Raw genomic sequence first — 17,745 nt, 5'->3', positions numbered from 1 at the left:
AAATTCTTAGCAAAGATCCATTCTTTAGATCACAAATTATTGGGACACCTGACACTTATTTTAGATTATATATAATGTAAAGATAGCATAATATGCTCCCTTTAAAGGGGTCATGTGATGCGATTTTGTTTTTACTTTGTCTTTAGATTGTTAAAAGCTGTTCGTGCATGTAGAAGATCCGTAAAGTCGCAAAGATTAAAATGGCAAACACAAAGAGATTTTTATTCTAAAAGTGAAGGCTCATCCATGCTTTTTAAACACAACCACAAATATCTACGTCACTGTGTGGGAAGGTTGCATAATACCTCCCAAATGTATATGCAAAGAAAAAAGGCATAACCTTTATTCTCAGATAAGAAATTAAAAAATCTTTTAAAAAAATTTGTTTTAAAAGCACGCATCAGGTTTATTTCAATGCACATGGTGTATTTATGTTAATTTTATGCAATAAAAAATTACATTTGCACCATTTTTATGAAAGTTAAGACTGAATGGACCTCAAAATGTCAAATGGTGTAACCGCCAATTGCGCCAAAAAATGAGAAATATTAAATATTTTATCCACCTTGATGGCATGTAGCGTAATCATAAAAAATAATTTTAAAATATAATTTATTAGTTATTTCTAAATGTAAATTTTAATGCGTTTTTGTAATATTTGTCCTGACATATGCTGAAAACAGCTCTGTTTTCTAAATAATCTTTGACAAATTATGTAAAAATGTATGTAAAAAAAAACTAAACTAGATGATTTTATTCCACATTTTTTATGAATATATTTATATTTTCATTTAAAAAAATACTAGTTACACCAATTGACACCGACCGGTTACACCACATTGACATTTTTGCAATTATCCCCCAAATATTCTTTCAAAATAAAATAAAACCAGAAATTTTAGACTTGGTCCTCAAAAAAGAGAATGTATACAATTAATCAGCAAATTTATTTTGAAATTTTAACCGTTTTACATTTAATTGAACCATACAGACACAAAATAATTAACGTCACGTCATTGACCTATTATTGTTGCCACAATGTCATGGAGACGCTATGCTTTCGCAGCTGACATTCCAAATATGGTAAGGGGCTAATATTTCCGTCACACGCTTGAGATATTCGGCCAATTATCCCACACTAGATAGCTAGCCAATCAGAGTACACTGCACATTTCAGAATAATTTTGAGTTTTGTAAATATCAATGCGTTTCAGAAAGGTAGGGTGTAGAGGAGCAACAAAAAATTTACGGTATGTAGAAAATGCGTTTTTTTTTATATCTTAAACTACGTAAATGCATCCAAATACACCAAATAATGTTCTTATAGCAACGTCATATGACCCCTTTAACTCAATTCTAAGTCAATGTCATGTGCAATTTATTATTGGTGGAATAAAATGCTTATTTTCATGTTTGATTAATCTGGTAATATCTTACTGCCCATTGTTGTTTCCAAACACAAAAACATCTATGTGTATACTTCAGCTGATGCCTTTGCTGGAAGGTTTCCAGAAATGTACTGTGGGTCACCTTGTGTCCCAGTTTTGTTGATCTTTCTTTTTTCTGCTGAATTTTTCTGCAGGCTGCATCGTATGACCTCTGTGGAGCGGGAAGAGAAGGAGAAGGTGAAAAAGAGGGAGAAAAAACTGGAGGATGAAGAGACTATGCAGCAGGCCACGTGGGTGAAGTACACGTTTCCCATCAAACACCAGGTACTGCACAACACCTACTACTTAACTGTTCACACATTCAAACGCATGGCCGTCGCATTGTTAGCATCATGTTGAATACTGGTACAGAAAGGTGTTTGTCCTCTAGACATCCAGCGACTTCTGTTTAAATATCATCTGCAGGTGTGGAAGCAGAAGGGTGAGGAGTACAGGGTGACCGGGTATGGAGGCTGGAGCTGGGTCAGTAAAACACACGTTCATCGTTTTCTCCCAAAACTACCTGGAAACACCAATCCCAACTACCGAAAAGAACTTGAGGGTACGTTATTTACAGAGTACAGAAATAAAATTTACAGGCTTCATTTGGTATAAGTCTAAAAAAAAAATTGTATTTGTAGCAGCTAAAATGGGAGTGGACAATCAGGCAGCTTTCTCAAAAACGCTAAAAACTTCAGCAAAAACAGAGGAAAACTCTGCTTTAAATGAGGCTGAAAAGGACAGTGTTCAAGACACATCGTTGAATTCTACTGATGAAAAGCCACCAGTGGAAAAAGAAGTTGTGTTACAAGACAAAGTTGGAGATGTAAAGGAGAATGAAATCACAGAGGAAAAGAACAATGTAAGTGATGAACAAAACGAGAATCAAGAAATAGAAGGCAAGCAAGATGAGAAAAATGCATCTGTAGAAAAAATGGACACTAGCGCCCCGACTGATGCGAATGATGATAAAGGTATTTGCTATTTTTTTTTTTTGTAGATGTTGTAGTTTTATCACCAAGTGCATATTGTGTAAAGAGTGAAAAGTTATTTAGTATTGTGTATTCTTATATTTGCAGCTGACATTACAAATGCTTCATCAAATGACTCACCATTCAAAGGGGAGTCTTTTGAAAGCGAAGTTACTAAAGATAGCTCTCCGAGTGATCCCCAGAATTCCCTCTTTTCTGATGTTGTAAATGTCAGTGATGGATTCCTGCAACGAACAGCATACAAAAAGAAAGTAAAGGCCTCAAAACTTGATGGCCTTTTAGAGAGGCGGGTCAAACAATTCACCTTGGAGGAGAAGGAGAGGTTAGAAAAACTAAGGGAGACTGTTTCTAAACCTTTGACAGAAAAGGAAGAAAAAACCTTTGGTGCACAAGACCAAAAGGTGAAGCTTGAAGAAAGTATCCCTGAAACTCCAAAAACTAGCAAGACAGATGCACTTGCAGGCCCAGCAATACATGGAAAAGACCCTGTTGTCAAAAAGCTTTATTTTAACCAAGATGAAGAGCAGTCGGGAACAAACACATCGGGACAGAACAATAACCTGGATGTCAGGTTAAGTGACTCGGCCCCTAAAGACTGTCAGAAATCGGCAGAACCAGAACCCAAAACAGCCAGTAGAGTAGCAATGTCCGAGCTCAATGGAAATTCTTTAAGTCTTGATACGAGCCTCAACTTGAACGCCAAGCCAGACAAAATGTTTTTAGAAGGTGTGTGTGCTACACCTGAAAGCACAGAAACTGTTAGTGAGAACAATGAGAATAATCTGGATGTAAAAAAAACTACGCCCCCACAGGTCAATGGCAAAGATGGCCTCGTTGACTCACAATGTGAGAACTTGACCGAAAACATTAACACAAAGGAGCTAACCAGTAGCCTTAGTGAGGAAATCAAAGCAATATCACCGAAGGAACCAGTGAAGTCGCTAACAAATGGTGATGCCACTCAGGAGTGTCTTAAAGAATGGACTAATAGCTCGATTCCTCAGGTGAAATCTGATGAACTTACTAACTCTGACGTGGACTATCAACCACCTCAGAAAGTGTCCAAGTTGGAAAACGTCAGCCAAGAAACTGTAGACACTTCTGTTAGCTCGTCTGTACCTGAACCTTCCTCAGCAGCTTCAGAGCCAAACGTAAAACCTGAGGTGCCTAGTCTTAATTCAAAGGTGGAGCCGATGCAAGTTGAGGAAGTAAAACCTCTAGTTTCCTCCCCAGTGCAGTCAGCAGAAGAGTCCAGCTTAAGCAGCGACATCACTGAAAACAGCAGCAGCCTTGGTGAGATGACAACAGTCATTACTCAATTCACCACAACTACGACTACAGTATCCACAGAGTCCTGCACAGTGATGTCCTCGGGTCTTGCTTCCAATAACGGGATCAGTACGTCTCTACCAACAGATTCTAAATTGGAGTCTAGTAGCACTGTTTCGACACTCTCCACGACAAGTACAACTACTGTCACCAAAGTTACAAACTCATCCGAGGAAGCTCTAGTAACAAAAGAGTCCAAGACTGTTGTCACAGAAACTCGAACTGGTACCAAAACAGGTCCTTGCGGGTCCTCTGTGACCTCTATGACAGTGAGTCAAGCATATTCCACCAAGGACAGGGTACAGCTGTTAAAGTTCTCCCGAACCAAGAAAGCGCGGTCTGGGACGGCCTTGCCCTCGTACCGCAAGTTTGTAACCAAGAGCAGCAAGAAGAGTATCTTTGTGCTTCCCAATGATGAGTTAAAGAAGCTTGCGAGGCGCGGTGGCATTCGTGAAGTTCCTATCTTTAACTACAATGCCAAGCCAGCCGTAGACATCTGGCCCTACCCATCTCCTCGACCAACATTTGGGATCACGTGGAGGTCAGTTTCTTTACTTTTCTTATCTTCTCAGTCATTTGAACTGCACTAATTGTGCAGACCACATAATCACCTAAAACAACCACTGGCAACCTCATATCAATGATATGGCACCAAATTTATACCATTTGCCTCAAGGGAAGTTGTATTATTACATTGGTCCCAGTTAGTGCTGAAGTCTTTACAATAGTGTCCAGAGGGAAACTGCCCTTTTCTGAATCCTTTTAAGAATGTTATTAGTCACAGTAAGATTGTCCTGGAAGAGCTGTGAGCGTATTAGATTTACTTGAATGAAATTATTGACTTGGTGGTCGCTAAAGGCTAAAAACTTGAGCTTATCTTGTACAGATATCGACTCCAGACTGTGAGGTCTTTGGCTGGAGTGAGCTTAATGCTACGACTGCTCTGGGCCTGCCTCAGATGGGATGATATGTCTGTGAAGCCCTCACCCGCTGTAGGGACAACACGAACAGGTTGGGGACCATTCAGTTTAACATTAGAAGTTTCAATCAGGACCTTTGAAAGTCATCATGGACCAATTAATAATCAGTTTACTCTCATTCCTTAGAAACATCTGACACAGATATCACCACCACGGAGATCATTAAGCGGAGAGATGTTGGGCCTTATGGCATTCGTTCAGAGTATTGCATCAGAAAGATTATCTGTCCCCTTGGGGTTCCTGACACCCCCAAAGGTAATGATGACACAAAGAGTCCTTACGACTAAAAACAACATACTAATATGCTGCCTGCCTTATGTTCTCCATCATGCCATAGATCAGGCTTAATAGATCAGGTGCACCATTTACCCCCAAGGTCATAATTTTTTCTGTCCATCATTTTACCTGAACAGAAACTCCCACGCCCCAAAGAAAGGGGCTACGGTCAAGTGCCCTGAGACCAAAAAAGCCAGAACCAGCTAAGCAGACAGGGCCTGTTGTGATCGAAACTTGGGTGGCTGAGGAAGATCTGGAGCTATGGGAGATAAGAGCCTTTACTGAAAGGTATGCTACCTTTTTCCACCTTACTGGTGAATGTGTGCATTCCAGACCTACAACAATGAACAGCTTTTCCAGGTTAAACCTGAACTAAACCCAAGTTTTTTTTTTTACAGGGTTGAGAGGGAGAAGGCACAAGCGTCTGACCCGACTAAGGTTAGTGTGCAGAAGAAAGCAGAAGAGATCAAAGCCCAATTGGAAAATCAGCTAAAGCAGCAGAGATTGGCAGCCCAGCAGGTGGGAATGTAGACATGTGCCCACCTGGGGCGCCCCCTTTACTAACCAGGGGTACAATATTGAAAGAAATGGGCCAATATGTTTATAATTTGTTGTTGTTATGGTAACCCTTGGTAGATCAATTACCTATTTTTTTATTTAGAAGCTGAACTTTATAATGATTATATTGTAGAAACGGTTGGAGCAGCAGAGACCTGGTGTCACCAGCAACACATCCACCATAACCAGCACAACTAATACACCTGGAACCACTAATCAGAAAGTGGTGGTGGAAACCGCTAGCGGTCAGGCAACTCCAGTGCCAAAAATGGTAATGGCCACCAAGCTGGGTTCTCCAGTGACATTCCAGCAAAACAAGAACTTCCAGCAGTCCTTTGCTTCCTGGGTCAACAAGCAAGGACAACCAGGTACTGCAGGTCAGTTTTTCCACGAGCTATACAGACGCATGGTTTGTAAAGTTGCATGACTCCGATGCTTTGTGATTTATTTATTTTGATTTTCATGGTTAGATGAACGCTTGGAGTAGATTTTCCTTTTTTCGTTGACAGCTCGTTGTTTTGTGGCCTGTTTTGTTGTGCTTGATATAGTTTGTTGTCTGAATGCCATACGTGGAATGCACAAAATTTAGAGATGAAATGCATTGACAGTCAGTGGTGCCTAGCTTATACCCTAAGATACATAGGGAAAGATCGATTTTGATCTAAAATTATATAAAAAATGAGACTCCTGTAAAGTGTATCGTCACTGGAAATTAAGAAAATGAGAAGAATGACAGATTGGCATTTGAATTGATGGAAAGTCTCAAAAACTAACCCTTACTTTTCATGTCTGAAACACAATAAACACAAGTTTGATTTCGTGGAACGTAATGCATTGCAAGTATGCGGCTATTTCAAGAGGTCGCTATACCAGGCGTTAGCATAAACTTCCTCTATAGTCCGGTCACGTGTAAGTTCGGTAGGGTGTCCATGGTCAGCATGGATGTTTGTGGGCACCACTGCTGTCTCCTTATTGACGTGTATGTTAGGGTGGTGACCAGACCTGTGTCTTACAGTCTCCACCAGTTCGGTTGTGACCGTGGCGGCGAGTAGCGCCACCACGTCCGGGCAAACGTTCCACATCGCAGCTGCTACGGGGTCGATGGGCGGCAGTGTCATCACAGCTAAACTGCCTGTTCCAGCCAACAGCAAGATAGTCACAGTGAACGTGCCAACCACACAAGGAGGTACAGCAGGCCTCCAACTTTATTGGCATGTGATCGTGATCTGTTAGGCCCGCTTGCACGCAGATAGGCACAGGATGAGGATTTTCAAGTGAAATGAAAGATGCTTTCGGTTTTTAGATGATAGATGGGACACACATACTTTTGGTAATAGATTCCTGTACCTGTCTATTAATGACCAACAGTACATCAGTTCGGCTCTGTCAGTATGAACACTTGTTTTAAGATTACATCTAAATTTTTTGTGTTTAGTGGATTGATCTGAATACACTGGATTGTAGTTTTCTTTTCATTTTTGGGGAAAATTTTTCTATTTCGTTTAAGCTTAACTCCGCCTCTCCTTTTACATATTCAAACTTGTAACATTTCTCACATTCTGTCTACTATTTGTTTCTATTAAACAGAATGTTTTCAAAGGGAACTAAGTCTTGTCATCCATCTCTACAGGTTTGGTGCAAGTACAGCAGAAAGTGGTGGGCATCATTCCATCCAGCACAACAGGCACCGCTCAATCCTTCCCTTCATTCCAGCCCCGTAGTGGCACCATCAACATCAGACCCAACACAACCACCACCACTCAGCAGGTATGAAGCTATGAGATTTTAGAAGACCGGAGGTTATATTATTAGGAGCCAACGATGAAAGATAAGTCAAACTATGGTGCCTCCTAGAGAGGACTCATCTAAACCTACCTGTAACCCCGGATTTCCAACAACTGCGGAGCACCTGCAGTTCGGCTCCGCTGTGTTACGGCTCCGCACTCCGCCGTTCGCCAATACCCACCAGTTTCGTATTTGTTGCAGAGCGGCTGCGTGCTGAAGTGACGAGGACCCATGTAGTGTCGCAAATTCACGTGATGATCGCGCGATATCTAGTTCTGTCTCCGCCCATTATGACGTTAAATTATAACATTTTGCTGGACCAGCCCAGATCACAACACGAGATCTCGCGAATTCGGGTATGATCACACGATATAGTCATGGCTCCGCCCTGCGGAGCTGTCCGGCATCCGGCAAAAATAGAAGCTCTGCGTATTTGTTCCGGAGGGCTGCGGATGGCCGGAGCTGTGACGGATTCGGAACGCAGTCAGGGGAAATACACACATTGACTTGAATGGAAACCGATTGACTCCGCCCCCGTTCCGCAGTCGGTGGAAATCCGGGGAAAGCATTGCAATAATGTCTTGTGTAATGGTTTATGTCTAGGTCATAACAACAGGGACACCTCTCAGACCAGGAATGACAGTGATTCGTTCTCCCCTACAACAGCCTGCGACTATTGGGAAGACCATCATTCGCACACCAGTGATGGTTCAACAAGGTATTTACAAGGCTTGGTTTTATATTCATGCTACGTTCAATCATAAAAAAAATTCTATATAAAACAAGTAGAGGTAATTTCATCAATTATCAATAAATGTAAAGCTTGTAGTTAGACAATTACAAAATATTGTGAATATTGAATAGATATAAATGTTAATTTAATAAAAGTATTAAAGGGATTGGTCATCCAAGAATTACTTGCCCTTATGTCGTTCCTCACCCGTACCACAAATGAAGATATTTTTTATGAAATCCGAGAGCTTTTTGAGCCCACATAGACAGCAACCCAACTCACAACTTTTAAGGCCCAGAAAGGCATTAAAGACTTAGTTAAAATAATCCATGGGACTACAGCGCTTCCATCCTCATTTCATGAATTGACGATAATACATTTGTTGCTCATAAAGTTAGTCTCCGACACAAAAGCAGAGCATGCATGCGTTAAACACTGCGTTGTGCGTAAGCCATAGACATAAATATACATAGATTCCTCATTCAAGTCGTTTGTGTATATATACCATAACTTATTATTGTAGAGCAAAAGCAAAATATTAAGATAGTTTCGTCAAAATTTGAAAAGATACCAAATTTTATGTATATCACCCAGCCATCTAAATCTCTAAATGGAGTTTTTAAATCACTGTAGTTTTACATTTGATATACCACTGCTAAAAAAAGAAGAATTTCACCAAATGTTAAATATTTATGGTATCTAATAATCTCTATAGGACTAACATTTGTACTCTAGAATAGATACTGGCTGTACAGTCAATCTTTTGGTGACTAATGTCATATTATATGATGCTAACTAATTATCTGCAGATCGGGGTGTTGAACCCACACCACATTACCAATGTTTTCATTTGTTTGGAGTGTAAACATGATCATCTCTTAATATCAAAAAGGTCAGGGGCAACAAACCGTTCAGACCAGTTCAGGAGTTCCAGCAGTGAGCAGTCCACCCCGCCTCCCTGCACTAAGCCAACCCCAGACTCCGCAAACACCCCCTGCGCCCCGACCACAGCAGGGTCAGGTCAAACTCACCCTGGCTCAACTGACGCAGCTCACCCAGGGGGCTCAGGTTAGTACCAGACTCAACTTTTATGCATTGGCAGCACTTTACCAGAGTTGACTCTAATGTCCGCTATTTTCATTCAGCATGGAGGGAGCCAGGGCTTGACGGTTGTGATTCAAGGACAAGGTCAAACCACAGGCCAGCTGCAGGTCATACCTCAGGGCGTAACGGTCATTCCGGGTCCAGGTCAGCAGCTCATGCAGGCTGCCATGCCCAACGGCCAAGTCCAACGCTTCCTGTTCACTCCTATGCCCCCAGTACCAGTGTCTACACCTGCCGCCCCCTGTACGACACCCTCGTTGGGCACCCCGGTCCAAGCTGCCCCCACCACTCCTGCTGCACCCACGCAACCAGGTTAGGCACATTTCTGATAAAAGTTGCACAACAAGGTATTAATTACAAAAGGTATTAATTTCTAATGTATTTATTTTATTCTCTCTCCTCCTTCCACTAGCAGTTCAGCCCGCTCCACAACCCCAAACACAAACTCCAACATCCCATTCACTCATGCCACCACAAATAGCCCCCGCTGTCCCGACCACCGCCATTCCCCAACCGATCTCTGCCCCGCAGCCTCGCCCTCCAGAGCAGGTCCAACCTCAGCCACAAGTCCTGCCCCAAATCGCAGCCAAGCCCCCCACACCCGTACCCCCCGCGCCAATACCGCAGCTGAGACCCACCATCGCCCCAGCTCCGCAGGTCACAACACTCCCCGTATCCCCGCAAGTGGCTCAGACCACAGTAACCAAAGTCCAGCCCCAGATTCAGCTCCCCCCACAGCTCCTCAGCGTTCCCGGGCTTCAGCAGCAGGTCATCTCTCACATCCAGAGTCAGGTAGCAGCTCAGATTCAAGCTCAGGTCCAGCAGGTCGGGACCACGGCAGGAATTCCCCAGCAGATCAAACTGCAACTGCCTATTCAGATCCAGCAGCAGAGCGGAGGGCAGGTCCAGACTCACCAGATCCAGAACCTGGTGACGATCCAGACGACCAGCGTGCAGGAACAGCTCCAGCGAATCCAGCAGCTCTGCGAAAAACAACAGCAGAAGAAGAAACAGCAGGAGGCTAAGCGAGAGCAAAGTCAGCAGAACTCGAGTCAAAGTGACCTGCTGCAGAAACAGGTCTGGTTTAAAATATGTGACTTAAGATGTTCAATTGTTAGATTTATATAACCAGACAGAATAGCAAGACCTAATTGAATCCACATGATTTGGACAAAAGCTCTAATTTGAGTGCTTTGTGGTGGGAAGTTTGAAGTAAACATTGAAGCTAAACCAATGTGACCCTGTATACTAAACTTCCTGCATGTATATCAAACGTATGATGTTTATTTCATGTATAATATCATATAGGTGGCTCAGAAGCAGAATGTAGCCATAGAGCAGTTGAAGCAGAAGAAAACCATGACTCCTGCTGAGAGAGAGGAGAACCAGAGGTAAACACTTGTCTTTAATTGCTTGATCTCTAAGAAACCCCTTATTTGTAAAGCCACTGCGATTAAAGCTGCAATCCTTAGCTTTTTTGGTTAAAAATGAACAAAAATCAGTTATTGAGCAAGTAGGTAAACAATCAGTGTTCAAGACTTAAAGGGACATTTTTACCGTTTTGGAATCCATTCAGCTGGTCTCCGGGTCTGGCTGTACCACTTTTAGCATAGCTTAGCACAATCCACCGAATCCGACCAGACCATTAGCATCGCGCTAAAAAACAACCAAAGAGTCCCGATATTTTTCCTATCTAAAACTTGACTCCTCCGTAGCCACATCGTGCACTAAGACAGACAGAAAACGAAAAGTTGCAATTTTCTAGGCAGATATGGCTAGGACTATACTCTCATTCTGGCATAATAATCAAGGACTTTGCTGCCGTAACATGGCTGCAGGAAGTGCAATGATATTACACAGTTCCTGAAAATAGTCACCTGCTATTAAAAAAATATACTAAGGGGGACAATTTAAGGCTGCGGCATAATATGCTAAATGGTCTAATCAGATTCAATAGATTATGCTAAGCTACGCTAAAAGTGCTAGCACCAGACCCGGAGATCAACTGAATGGATTCCAAAACATTTTAACTCTAGGGGAGCTGGAAAATTGGTATATTTTAAAAAAAAGTGGAGTGTCCCTTTAAGCCCGGTATAGTTTAGTATAATTAGCTTTTTACGTGCATGTAAACATAATGCGCACGGGCACGGTTGAACACACAGCCTTGCAAAAAGTATACTTGTACAAAGATGTTCGACGCATGCGCATTGCGACAAAATGCAATGCATCTCGTGGGCTACATACTATATTCTCCTGGAGGCGCATGCACGGCCTAAGAGTACAATGTATGCGGGGTTTAAAAACTCAGAAAATTGCATCACGCACACTGTACGTAGAGTCTTCTGCCTTAAGTCTCCTTACTTTACAGTAAGTTTATAATAATGATTGAGCTGTCAGGTCTTATTTTGTGGAAAATTTCTGTAAATATAAATTTCCGACTCTTATTAATGAGGTTAATCCTAATTCTGGTTGTCCTAGTAACAGTTATAAACGAGTAACCGTCCTCTCAGTAACTGACAGATGACCTGAAATCCACTGCTTCATTCACATTGGTAGTCGTTCCCAAAGAAATTTTGTCTTGTAGCTAGATACTTCCACTTTCAACACACCTGCCTAAAAGTTTCTAGTGTGCCTAGTAAGACTTTGATTAGCTGGATCAGGTGTGTTTACTTGGGTTTGGAGCAAAACTCTGCAAAGACACATCGGCCCTCCAGGAGCAGGATTGGACACCCCTGATTTAATCTAAGTAAATGGGTACCGGTTCTTTAAAAGTTAAAAAAGCAGATACATTCAATTCAAAAGTAATCCCCGTGACTCCTGGTGACACATTGATGTCTTGTGAAGCTGGCACCTATTTAGTAATTTGTGGATCTCTTGAGTCCCAGATACTGTGTTTATTTAGGGGTCTTTTACAAAAACGGCTACTCATTTGTTTATAACTGTTACTAGGACAACAAGAATTAGGAAGGCCTAGTCTCTGGTAGTGTGCACACAGCATTAATCCCCAAATCATCATAATAGTGTCTCCAGGGAGACCTGTAATACTTCACCCTCTTTGCGCAGGATGATCGTCTGTAACCAAGTGATGAAGTTCATCCTGGATAAAATTGATAAGGACGAGAGGCAGGCGGCTAAAAAGAGGAAACGAGAGGAGTCGGTGGAGCAGAAGCGCACCAAGCAGAACGCCAGCAAGCTGTCGGCTCTGCTCTTCAAACACAAGGAGCAGCTGAAGGCCGACATCCTGAAGAAGAGAGCACTGCTAGATAAAGAGCTCCAGCTGCAGGTGCAGGTGAGAAGATAGCGGGACGTAGCGGTTCCTGCCAGGTGCTTTAAAGTTAAGGCGTCATGCTGTATCTTGTACATATCAGGTACAACGTTGGCAACTGAGCTTTTTAAACAACGGTTGATGTAAAAACTCTTATCTTGAAGATCTGTGGTGCACTGTTGGGGAAGTTAGTTTGTAGTTTTAACAGGATATTACAAAAAGTAAAATATTCATTAATTAAAGCATCAAAGTAGCTTGTTACATGGCATAAAAATTTTAAGATAGTCACAATGCATTGATCAGCATGTGTAACCTTTACACTACACTGCTCAACCAATTAAGATACATTTTTTCTGTCGTTTTGTTTTAGGAGGAGTTGAGGAGAGATCTCATTAAACTGAGGAGGGAGAAGGAGAGAGCGCAGGCCGCAGCGGCACAAGCAGCCGCAGCTGCCGCGGCAGCCGCCTCTGCCCACGCTCACACCGGCCTCTCCACGTACACGCCGACGGTTACCTCCCCCTCCTCCACACACAAACGCAAGCGGGATGAGGAAAGAGACGCGGCGGCGGCCGCTGCCGCCAAGTCCAAACGGAAGAAAATGATCTCCACTACCTCAAAGGAGAACAAGAGGGACATCAAGTTATACTGCGTCTGCAAAACGCCCTATGATGAGTCCAAGTATGAGCCTCTTTACAGTGTTATGTTTTCATTTAAGGGTCACAAGTTTTTTAAAAATTGCAATGATTCTTTTTAATACTGTAGTTTGCAAGTATAGGAATTTGCTAAATTTTATTTATTTTTCCTTTAAAAATTTTGTTAATTATTCAATATTCAATTTCTTTGCGGGTCAGATTTTATATGTACAATATTTACATTTTTTACCTATGTAAATGTTTTATAATTTTGTGTTTAGTTGTGTAAGAATTTTGAGATGTATTGTTTTTGATTCACTGTAATGCAAATAATTAAGCAGCTATAGAAAAATATCAGTGTGGCAAGCTTTATAAGAAAGCTGAATTATGTCTAATGTGAGAGAAATGTTTTCATTGATGCAGGTTCTACATCGGATGTGACCTGTGCTCTAACTGGTACCATGGGGAGTGTGTGGGTATCACAGAGAAAGAAGCCAAGAAGATGGATGACTACATCTGCGCAGATTGTAAACGGGCACAGGAAGGCAGCACGGAGGAGCTCTACTGCATCTGCAGGACTCCATACGACGAATCACAGTAAAGACATCTGTTTAGATTTCAATGCAACACTGTATGTCAGCAAAATAACGATACATTCACACGGAGCGTAAGGGTTAATGGTTCCCATTCACTTTTAATGGGTGACGTCATGCGGAATTCAGCCAATCAGATCGCCTGGTGCAAATAACCTAGTGTAGAGCCAGCCAGTTACATTTATGGAAGACTGGAGCATGTGTTGCGGCCACTGTGATTGGCTGTTGGCCACGCTTTAGACAAGCCTTTGGTCAAGCGTTAACGCTTTCGCCCCGTGTGAATGTACCGTAACGGTGCTGTTAGCTATCACACGTTAATGGCGCCTTTAATGACGCGGTGACGTCATGCACGTGTTATTTCAGTCTAGGCATGTGCCAGTCTAACCAAAATAACAATGGTTTCCTTAAGGACAATAGTTGCGATTTTTTTTCATTGCTCAAATTGACATGGGGAATTGAAAATGCACCCAAGGGACATACATAGATATAAATCGCAAAAAAATGTTTTTACCCTTGGGTGAGGTTGTCTTTCAGGCAATTCGAAAAAGGAACGCATCACAAAACTGCAATTGAACCTGACGTGCGCAAAAAATCACATGATCATTTTTAAATATGGCACAGTATGTTTGGTTGGAGGACAAAAGAGAAAAGGTGTGTTCGACTTTATGCAGTTTCACAAGCGCATAACATCAAAATACAGCGAGACCGATTTGGGGAGTCGACTTGTCTGTATGCTTTCGAGTCGCTCTCGCTGTATTTTGATGTCATCTGCATGTCGTTCTGCATGCCGTTGTATTAAGTCAAACACACGACGCGATGGTTTTTGGAATAAGATTACGTTTTAGTCACAACAAAACAAACTTTAATGGAAACGCTCATTTTGCAATAGTTTTTGTCAACTTTGTAAAAAAATTATGCTAAAGTTTTGTGCAAATCTTTAATGGAAATGCAGCTTGTGTTTGTGCTGCTCAAAATATTGATCCAACAAATTTTTGGCACTTTATAATCCAGGGTCACTATTAAAAAATGTACCTCATCGTCCGACTAAACAAAACTGCTCGATGCTTTCACCATCTTGATATTTCTTATTATCGCTCTCCAGTGTGTATGTGCACATGCGTGTATTTTTTCTTTACGAGGTAAAATCGCCATCTACTGGCCTGGCATGCATAATACAATGCGTTTTGTCGTATGCATGTGAATGTTTTTTTTTTTAATGCACTTCTCCATTTTTCACTTCATTGTTGTCATGTAAACATGGTATAAGTGTCTTTTCTGAAGGTTGGAGTTGTAGAAAATGGCCGTGGCTAAATCATGCTAACATGATTACAGCCCCTTTAATATCAAAAGGTTTGCATTTCTTTAAACCTAATCGTTTCTGTCTGTTTTTTTTTTTAGGTTCTACATTGGTTGCGACCGTTGTCAGAACTGGTACCATGGTCGCTGTGTGGGCATCTTGCAGAGTGAAGCCACACACATCGATGAGTATGTGTGCCCGCAGTGCCAGTCTACAGAGGACGCCATGACGGTACTGACGCCGCTCACAGATAAAGACTACGAGGGTTTGAAGCGAATCCTGCGCTCCTTACAGGTTTGTACAACGTGTGCATCTGCTACACCGGAGTTAAAGTGTAGTTGGTGTATTTTACAATTCGGACTCATTGTATTTTGTCGGTATTCGTAAAGCGGGATAATACTGTAAAGAACTGCACTCATAGAGGTACTTTACAAATCAAGGTGTTTTAAAGTTAAACTCACTCACTGTTCGTGTTTTCCATGTTAGTCCCATAAAATGGCATGGCCATTCCTGGAACCAGTGGATCCGAATGACGCTCCGGATTATTATGGGATCATCAAGGAACCGATGGGTAGGATAAATAATACATAAAACTTCATTTCTTTATAGCCGATGCTTGGTATTAATTTCTGTTTACGCTTAAAGACCTGTCAACAATGGAGGAGAGGATACAGAAGCGCTTTTACAGCAAACTCACAGAGTTTGTAGCGGACATGACCAAAATCTTCGACAACTGCCGCTACTACAACCCCAGCGACTCGCCCTTTTACCAGTGTGCAGAGTTCCTGGAGTCCTTCTTTGTACAGAAACTAAAAGCTTTTAAAGCAAGCAGGTAACGTCTGTTTCATGTATGTCATATGGTGTGCGCTTTTTACTTTAATACATAGAGAAGCTTTTCCATAGTTTTTGTGAGTTTTTAAACTAGCGTTAACTTATTTCTGTGTTCTTTTTTCGTTTGATTTTATTTGTCTAGACATCTAGTTATCTTTTGTCATGAACTTTTCAATGTCCACCTTAAAATTTCTGCTATTCGGCTCTGCTGAATTTTTTAAAAGTCACTTCGACTGGCATTGCATGCTATCATATTCATGCGTTTTAATTTCAACCACCGTGTTCTGATTACATAACCATTTGTGTTTGTGCTCCTTGCATGTCATTCATACAACCCATTATCCTTTTTTGCAGATTGTGATGTCATAAGTCATAATGGCTGGAGGGGGCGGAGTCATTCTTTGTTATAGAATCATGGAACTTTCTGTTTTATTAACAGTGGAAGCTGATGTATATTTAAATAAAATTAGTGATGTTTGGAGAATGAAAAACCTGTCAATAAAAACCCAAACTCCAGCGATGCCTCGATTGATTGAAAGTCAGAGAACGGCAGCCATGTTGAAGCACTGAACAGAAACTCTCCTGTGTCATTTTGTGTGCTGGTCATGTGATCCTTTTTTATACTGTTTACACGAAAATAACTATCAATGCATTTGTCACAAAACATTTTTTTGGTAGGATTGGCTAAAAGTCATTTTCTCATGTTCTGTTTATTGGAAACGGTTTATGTGAACTGGTTCGCTGATCTCTTCAGGTTTTCATTTCGAGGACTAATACATTTGCTAATCATGCATATACGTTAGTTTGCAGAACGCATGTAGTGCAACTTTCTGAATGCGCAAAATCTGCGCAGTTTCAGTTTGCTTAAAAAAGTATGGCTATTTAATGCTTTTGTAAGGTATTAAAGTTTTAAATCCTTTTTATTAGGATATCATTGTTGAAATAAAGGACCATGCTTCAAAAAAAAAAGTGAAATTGCATGTTTGTGTTTTTCTTTTAAATTTAGACTGCCATTTTTACCCGTACCAATTGAAATGACTGAAAGGCATTCCCGTTTCTTCATGCAAACATGGCTGCCATTCCTAAATCCCCTGAGGCTATTTTACAATGTTCCTGTTCTACAGTTTTCCTTTTCACTTGTTTTATCCTACATGCGATTGTTTAATAAAACCAAAGGACTTTTAAAATCATTCTCTCTGTATTCTGTAGGTCTCATAACAACAAACTTCAGTCGTCAGCCTCATAGAATACAACATCACAGGCTGTACTAATAAACTGAATGAACATTTAATTCAAGATGGAAATCTGTCCCAGTCAGCCAGCCAGCATCGCACATAGTCACGGCATTTGACGGAAATAATGGACAAAAAAAATCTGTGGTTTGCATCAAGAATGGACCGTTTACATTTTGGATTGTTAAATAAGTCTTGACTGGGATGTCCCATTTTTTTGGTAATTGCCTACAAAAATGTTTTTGTGAGTTTTTAAACCCCTTCAGAATCGTGTTGGCATTATCCAGAACAACAGGAGTTAGGGTTCACCCGTTGTTTTTTCTTTTGTAATATGATTCGGCACTTCGAAAGGGGAATATGGGCGCGATAGGGTGGATATGAAATGTTGCTTTAAGAAGGCACTAAGGACTGATGATGAAGCTGGTAAAATTGAGAAGGTATCCTGTTTGTATAACTTTTCTTTTGTATTACAACTGAAAAACTATTGATGTATATGAAACAAATAAATGGAGGGGACAGGATTCTCTCGTCTACATTAAGAGGTCTCTATATTCTCTTCATTTTGAACGTTAATACCTTTAATGTAAAAGGCTTTAGCATTTAGCAAATTTAAAATCGTAGAAAATAAGCTTGACAGATTGAATTTCTTTAAAAAAATTATGTACTCATGGACATGAATGATTAAAGGGACAGTTTACCCAAAAATGAAAA

General features: G+C 41.2%; 1 protein-coding gene across 13 annotated transcripts in view; it reads left to right on the top strand.

Moving 5' to 3' along the window:
- bptf (bromodomain PHD finger transcription factor) overlaps window positions 1–17,573 on the top strand; it is a 31,200-nt gene extending 13,627 nt beyond the window's left edge. For 2 of the 13 annotated variants that reach the window (XM_055194662.2, XM_055194657.2), the window contains exons 10-32: window positions 1,583–1,712; window positions 1,854–1,989; window positions 2,069–2,401; window positions 2,507–4,289; window positions 4,635–4,759; window positions 4,855–4,983; window positions 5,142–5,292; window positions 5,403–5,442; window positions 5,696–5,939; window positions 6,578–6,748; window positions 7,193–7,329; window positions 7,951–8,065; window positions 8,973–9,148; window positions 9,226–9,496; window positions 9,597–10,261; window positions 10,493–10,575; window positions 12,248–12,473; window positions 12,820–13,127; window positions 13,505–13,678; window positions 15,073–15,265; window positions 15,458–15,542; window positions 15,617–15,803; window positions 17,012–17,573. In XM_055194662.2, the coding sequence (XP_055050637.2) occupies window positions 1,583–1,712; window positions 1,854–1,989; window positions 2,069–2,401; window positions 2,507–4,289; window positions 4,635–4,759; window positions 4,855–4,983; window positions 5,142–5,292; window positions 5,403–5,442; window positions 5,696–5,939; window positions 6,578–6,748; window positions 7,193–7,329; window positions 7,951–8,065; window positions 8,973–9,148; window positions 9,226–9,496; window positions 9,597–10,261; window positions 10,493–10,575; window positions 12,248–12,473; window positions 12,820–13,127; window positions 13,505–13,678; window positions 15,073–15,265; window positions 15,458–15,542; window positions 15,617–15,803; window positions 17,012–17,048 (5,899 nt within the window). In that variant the 3' untranslated portion in view covers window positions 17,049–17,573. Of the gene's footprint in view, window positions 1–1,582; window positions 1,713–1,853; window positions 1,990–2,068; window positions 2,402–2,506; window positions 4,290–4,634; window positions 4,760–4,854; window positions 4,984–5,141; window positions 5,293–5,402; window positions 5,524–5,695; window positions 5,940–6,577; window positions 6,749–7,192; window positions 7,330–7,950; window positions 8,066–8,972; window positions 9,149–9,225; window positions 9,497–9,596; window positions 10,262–10,492; window positions 10,576–12,247; window positions 12,474–12,819; window positions 13,128–13,504; window positions 13,679–15,072; window positions 15,266–15,457; window positions 15,543–15,616; window positions 15,804–16,156 lie in introns of all 13 variants that reach the window. The other 11 variants (XM_055194654.2, XM_055194661.2, XM_055194650.2 and 8 more) reach the window with 8 other exon arrangements.
- The last annotated feature ends 172 nt before the right edge of the window (window positions 17,574–17,745 follow it).

This window comes from Misgurnus anguillicaudatus, chromosome 19, assembly GCF_027580225.2.
Source record: "Misgurnus anguillicaudatus chromosome 19, ASM2758022v2, whole genome shotgun sequence".
Classification (NCBI taxonomy): domain Eukaryota; kingdom Metazoa; phylum Chordata; class Actinopteri; order Cypriniformes; family Cobitidae; genus Misgurnus; species Misgurnus anguillicaudatus.
This window is presented reverse-complemented; position numbering and strand designations above follow the sequence as displayed.